At 40.0% G+C, this 7,139-nt stretch overlaps 1 protein-coding gene across 1 annotated transcript; it reads right to left on the reverse strand.

Moving 5' to 3' along the window:
* Positions 1–5,923: 5,923 nt before the first annotated feature.
* Positions 5,924–6,856, reverse strand: LOC110913255 (dicarboxylate transporter 2.1, chloroplastic). Its single transcript, XM_022158101.1, has 2 exons — positions 6,140–6,856; positions 5,924–6,019 (listed from the first exon to the last, which is right to left on the reverse strand). Exons 1-2 carry the CDS (start codon positions 6,854–6,856, stop codon positions 5,924–5,926), a joined length of 813 nt encoding a protein of 270 aa, XP_022013793.1.
* Positions 6,857–7,139: the final 283 nt, after the last annotated feature.

Genomic DNA, 7,139 nt, shown 5'->3' on the forward strand with positions numbered 1-7,139 from the left:
CTAAAGACTTCGTCAACATCCGGGGGGAGTCTGTTGGTGCATGCGTCTGTCGACATCGTCTTGTATCGAGTCTTGTAATAGGATAGATTGTTCAGGGCATGCAAAACGAGGAATTGTGTAGAAAGTTGATTTCGCACGAAATGAGCCCTGGTCATTTCGTGCGAAATACCCATCCCTATAAATATCCTTGCTGCCTTGTCATTTGTAACGTTCGTGATTCCGGTACCGAAGTGTTGCCGACGTGTCTGCTGATCTGTAAACGTGTTATATCAATAATACAAGACGATTAAAAGTGAATCAAGCTGTTACAAAGTCTAATCAATGAATTCCGCCTCTGATTAAACCAAGAACTCTTCTGATAGACTCGTTTGGGTCACACAACGATCCTTCAATAATAATAATAATAATAATAATTATAATAATAATAATAATAATAATAATAATAATAATAATAATAATAATAATAATAATAATAATAATAACAATAATAATATCAATAATAATAATAATAATAACGATGATGATGATGTTATTTAGTTCATAGAAAGTAGACGCAAGTTGAAATATGAGTTATTGAATCATAGAAACATTAGGTGCTTTGCAGAGAAGTTGACCCTCATGTAAGAACTGTTGCAGAGAAGCATCGGATGATTGCCAACTCAGCAAGGGGGCGGCTAGCGAGAGTGTGAAGGCGTAAGTAGCTATGAAAGTACTGATGATGGAGAATTGAGTTTTGACTACAGACAGAAGAAATAGTGGCTTGCCACTTCATCAAATCCAATGGAGGCAATATTGTTGTTTATGGATGTTGTGTTAAATTATGAATACTTTTAGGGTATGCGGGGCACTATGCGGGGAAGGCAGCGGTGGCCCCAGTCCCCGAGCGGGAACACCGCCGCCATCACTTCGGTGAGGGGAATCGGTGTGTATTCACCGCACAAAAATTTCACAAAGATCGAGGAATAACGTTGGGCAACGGTCGGCAACGGTAATATTTTAAAAAAAAATCAATTTTAACCAATATAAATAACCAACTTCAATCTAATTTTTTACCACACCCATTCTCAAACTTATACTCTAAAAATCTATCAAATACAACACAAAGCCAAACCGAGCAATGGAGAACCAACCCCGCGAAGCCAAGAAAAAATCTAAGGGACGCGGCTCGCAACCGTCTCGTGGTGGTTCGAGCGGTGCAAATGCACAACCACAACCCCCTTTCGGATATACTTCACAACCCCCGTTTTTTTACCAACAACCTTCACACCCCTCCTTTTACAACACCCAACCACAACCCACTTTCGGCTATTTTCAAAATTTGTTATCAATGGATCCTCAAACCCCCGCCTTCGACCCGTATGGTTTTCGTTCCCCACAAGTTCCATCTCCACGAGAAAATGTTGAACGTCCTCTACCTATGCATGAGGACGAGGAAGTAGTGCCCGAAACTCAAAATTTGGGCGACTATGAAGATGACACCGGCGATGATGAATATAATGTGGATAAAGACGCCGGCAACGAAGAAGATGACGCTCGGGATAAAAAGGGAAAAATGGAGCGCCAAAATTGGACAAAAGTCCAAGAAGAGGCGTTAGCGAAGGCGTGGGTACATTGCTCTACCAACAAAAAGAAGGGCAATCAACAAACCCGCGATGGTTTTTGGCGTAGGATTTTAGATCATTATAACGCCACCGTTGGTGGAAGTAACCGGACCGTGCATCAAGTACGGTTTAAATGGGGCCCGATGATGACGAAAATAAACTTTTTCAACGGCCTATACCAACAAGCGGTAAAAATTATATTTTTTAACGTTGTATATTTTTTAATTTTGTTTACTAAGTTCATATTTTTTTAACACTTGTTATTTTATAATATATAGGATCGCACACGAGGAAGCGGGTGTAGCGATCTCAACGTGATGAAAGTCGCTTTAAAGGAATTTAAAGATAGATATCCGAGCGGTTTTCAACATGTCGAGGCATGGGAGGTCGTTCGAAAACACGACAAATGGGCCCAAGTCCCATTGTTGGGTGAGGAAGGGGAAGGTTCGGCACAAAAAAGAAAGCCCGTTGACGTGGACCCTTCCATACCCGATATGAACGAAGACCCCTCGCCACAAAGAACACAATGGCGAGAAGCGTCAAGCGACATCGTCCGAGGGCTCGTCCGAGTTGGCGGCACAATTCAAAGAGTACACCGCCATGAAAGAAGCGAAGCACGCGATTGAATTGGAGGCGATTGAATTGAGGAAGAAAAGAGAGTCGGAGGCTCGCGAGCTCATAACGGAACAACGCGAGACGATGAGAAACTACGCGTATGATCGAGATATGAAAACATTCCTCAAGCCGCACGACGATGCTCCGCCGGAAATGTTGCCGTTCATCCTCGCCCGAAAGCGCGATATCGCTAACAAGTACGGGTGGTCGTGCAATTTCTAAAATTTTTATGTAGTATTGCGATGTAATTTTTATTTTATTAAATGAAATGTAGTTTTTTATTTTATGAAATTATGTTTTACTTTTTATAAAAATATTTTCTTAATTAAAAAAATAAAAAAAACAAGTCCCCCAAAAGAAGAGTGCCGCCATCAAATTGAGGGTGTGAGGGGAGTTGACGTGGTGCGTGCTGATTGGCCGTGCGTAAGTAAGAGAGGAGTGCCCCTCTCACCCTTAGTGTTTTTTTATATATTTTTATGAATGCAGGGACTGCTGAGTTGGAATTGAAATTGTTGGATTGGATGAAACAGCAACCAACATGAATAGGTAATTTATTGTCCTTTTATTATGTAAGAATTGCATAAGGTGTTGGATCGTCTATCAAAGAAGTGATCTGAAGGGATCGCTGATATATTTCATGGCTGGATTAATAAACAAATTCGATGGATACAATGTTGAAAACATTAGCAACTGTTAGGCTGATTTGGTTGTTACTGGTGACGTGTGTACGGGTCGGATGCATGGGGTGTAAATGTGAAGAAAACAGGTTTTTTCGGGTTCCATTTATCGTGATCCTACTTCTTAGCTGGTCATCTCCTATTCTTGCAAAACATTTGATTATTTTATGTTTCTTAACACTGTATATATAGTGGCATTTTTCGTACACAATTAGTTATTTTATTCTCGCAAAATTTGTAGACGCAAACTCAGGAGCTGAACGGTTACCAAGTGATTTGGGACTGCAGATGGAAAACTCATCCAGGTTCTGAGGCGGAATGGTTGGTCTTTCTAGATTTATTGAGGAACAAGAAACTGAAACAAGGCGAACATTCTTGGGGCTGGGGGTTGGAAGAGGACAAAGGCTTTACGGTTAAGAGGATAAGAATTGATCTCGATTCTCGAGGCGAGTAACCCACAAAACACAACAAACAGTGGCGGACCCGGGAATTTTTTCATGGGGGTGCGGAACATTTTCTAAAATTTTAGGCCCTTAGGTATATAAGTAAAAAAATCGGTTCGTATCGGGTCTGGTCGGGTCATGTAAAACAAACGAACATCAAACTAAATTTATATAATCATCAAAAACATGTCAAACCTTGTTACAAACATAATTAAAACGTTGACGCCCTACGGTTTTCATTTTTTGAAATCTATACAAAACATCATCTATAGTTAATTTCTTAAGCAATTATTTCTCTATATAACATAAGTTCATCGCTCCATAATATAATGTTTCAATTTTAATTTTAATTTTCAACTATTCAAGCCCAAGAAATCATAACGTAAGTTGTAATCACCCTAAAAATATATAAACAACATAATCACCCTAAAAATCATCTAAACAACCATAAACAACGTCAAAACACACAAAATTTCAAACATATATAACAACTTTATTACCCTTTTTCTCCTATAATATAATATTCGGATTCCAGTTAGATTTGGTGTCAAACGACAGTGGTATGGTGGTTGATTACGGTGGTCGCCGGCTGCTGGACTGTTGTCGCTGGGTGATGTTGTTCGTTGGCAGTGCAGGGATGCAAGAGAGTGAGAGGGCGGGAAAGAATTTCTAAAGATTTTGGACTTTAATTATTTTATTATAGTTTGAAATATTGTTGGGTTTGGTTAATGGGCTAAGACTTAGTGGGCTAGCTAGTTAGGAAAATTATAAGTGGGTAAAGGTATGGGTATTTGGGTTTAGTTAGTTAGGTATTAAAAATTATATAATTTAGGTAGCATTTTTTAAATAAGAGTTTACTAAAAAAATTAAAATATAAATTGATATCACTTTTTACCTAAGGGGTGCGGACGAAAAATTTCAAGGGTGCGTCGAAAAATTTCAAGGGGTGCGGACGGAAAATTCCAAGGGGTGCGGACGAGATTTTCGACGAAACTTAGCACTAAATTTTTTTTCCCCGGGGGTGCGCCCGCCCACCTTGGACCATGCTTGGGTCCGCCCCTGACAACAAATTGTATGGTGCAATTGGGCGATTCCAAAAGCTAATATGTTGGTATGGAAATGCGCTCAAGGAAGATCTTATGCAAGAGAGGGATACAGGTCTGTGACTGCATATGTCCTTGTTGCGGATATTGTTGGGTTAATCGAGTTGTTCACGGGTTACATAATATTGCCCTTCATGTTAAAAAAAAAAAAAATCAAACTCAGGAGATAGATGTTGGTTTCAGACCCTTCAATGTAAATAGATTGGATATTGATCCATATCCAATCCAATCCGATCCATTTAAATCACTTATTGGATCGTAAAAAATATCCACTAATCCATTAATTAGTCCAATTGATCGATCCATTTATCCAATTAATTATATAGATCGATCCATGATCCATCCGGATCGATCCATTACTCAGAGAATGTTTGGTTTACTAAATGGACACGTTTGAATGGCAGGTCTGTTTGTTAGTTACCCATTCGATCCATCCCACTTGAACCATACTCTCTCTCATCACACCTTCTCGTATAGGCGATAACTGAGATCAGAAAGCTTCGCGCTGAACGACAAGAAAAAATTGACGAACTTAAAGAACGGACCATTTATTATATAACTCAACAACTCATTCAGGTACACCTTAAAGCTGCTAACAGCTTATTATCATTGCCAATTTGTATCATGTATCCCAAAATAAAGGTGCCCAAACACTTATTGTTGTGTACGGTCAAATGGTCAACTTTTATATGACCCTGATCCGGCAGCCACTGCATCCGTTCTCGCGTCAAAATTGGGTGCAGATTCGGGCCTAAAATTGTTGTTAGCAGATAATTTACAGCAGCATTATTCCGAAGCTACGGGTAAGAGCCACGATGCTGACCCTACAATATCTAGTGGTTTGCGGAAACGGATTACATCCGAAACCGCATCTAAGGGAGGCAATGACACGAAAATAAGTCAGTACGGCGAGAGTGACACCGCGTCTGAGGTTTATCCACATAATCAAGTGTTTGTTGAGCATCATAAACCTTCACTCGGGTCTCAAGACGGTGATTTTTTTTTTATTTATTTATTATTTTTTTTTTTATTTTTTAGGTTTTTTTTTTGAACTTTTTTGATTTTTTTTTTAATTTTTACAATTTTTTGATTTTTGTGATTTTTTTATTTATAGAAGTTTCTTATTATATTTTTTTATATGGATCGATCTGGATAGTGATCCATCCATTTAAAATTATTTGGATATGGATCGGATCACGATCCATTATGTTGGATCATGGATCGGATCATTATCCATTTAAGTTGGATCATTAATGGATCAGATCATGATCCGATTCATATCCATCCATTAACAAGCCTACTTCAAACTCATGAACAATGAAGATATTTTAATGCTTTTAAGGTCTGTTATTTTATTCACCACATTAGGCCCTTTAAAAGTAAACAACTAACATCCTACTAATCTACCCCTAATAGAAAAACCCGGACTTAAACAACGACCAAACAAACACACGTTCTAAAACACTAAAAACATGTGCCTAGTATCAAGACTTCTGCTGACCCGTATCTAGTTTCATATTTGTAACCGACTTGACCCATATTCGACCCGAAATAAACCACACACCTGTAAGAGACCGGAACTGTGTGGTTCGTAGAAAACTAAACTAAAGTCAAGATTAATTCCAACAATAGATTGGGCAGTCTCTTGGTGATTTAATAATTCTTATATTATTAAATTCAAACTGAAATATACCACGCACCTGTAATTGAGACTGAATTAAATATGCGCCAAGTTTACGAGCAGAACCGTCATGAGGACTACTCCCACTGGCGATGGCCAACGAATTGATAACGGGCAAAAATATGCCACCAGCCCTTGCGGTGGAACTTGACATCGCTAGCGAAATTATAGCTTCTCCGATCGCCAGCCCATACGCCAAACCCAAAGTGCTTTTGCCAAGCCATTTTACGAAGTAACCGGTTTTCACGAACCCTCTGCTGAAGAAGAAGGAGAGAACGATCAGCCATACAATGTCGTTCGTAAACCCTGAAAGAGCGTTTTTGACGGTCAGGGTTTTGGTGATCACGGTGATCATCAAACAGATGAACGTCCATGCACCAACAGGTAAAGGCCCGAGTATAAGCCCGGCAACGGTGGTCAGGAAGATGGCGAACAGCCGCCATGCTTGTTTCGAAACCTCTGTGGGTTTCGGGATGGCTAAGTAGACAACGAGCCCAATGGCCACTGAGAAGGCTAGTCGGGTTGGCATGGCAGTGATTACTCTCACCAAGCGATGGGGTCGGGGGGACTGGGTGCCGGTGGGAATGTGTATGACAGTTTCCGGCGGCGAAGGGTTGACTATCTCCGGCGAAGGCGTGTGTATCTCCGGCGAAGGCGTGCGTATCTCCATCTCCGGCGAAGGCGTGCGTATCTCCATCTTCGGCGGCAAATGAGTTGGTGTAGAAGGATTTGACATTGTTGTTGTCTTGAATCAAATGCGGCGAAATGGAGCTGGTCGATCACTCAGCAGCTGTGAATGACTAGTGTTATCACGGGGGTGTTCAAAACTATCCGTATCCGAAAATCCGATCCGAAATATCCGATATCCGAATCCGAAATATCCGAAAAATTCGGATATCTGAATTTTTCGGATTCGGATTCGGATATTGATTTTCAAAATTTTCGGATATTTCGGATATCTGAAATATTCGAAAATTTAATTTTCATTTTTTTCGGATATCCGAATATCCGAAGTATCC

Source organism: Helianthus annuus, chromosome 15 (genome assembly GCF_002127325.2).
Source record: "Helianthus annuus cultivar XRQ/B chromosome 15, HanXRQr2.0-SUNRISE, whole genome shotgun sequence".
NCBI classification, from domain to species: domain Eukaryota; kingdom Viridiplantae; phylum Streptophyta; class Magnoliopsida; order Asterales; family Asteraceae; genus Helianthus; species Helianthus annuus.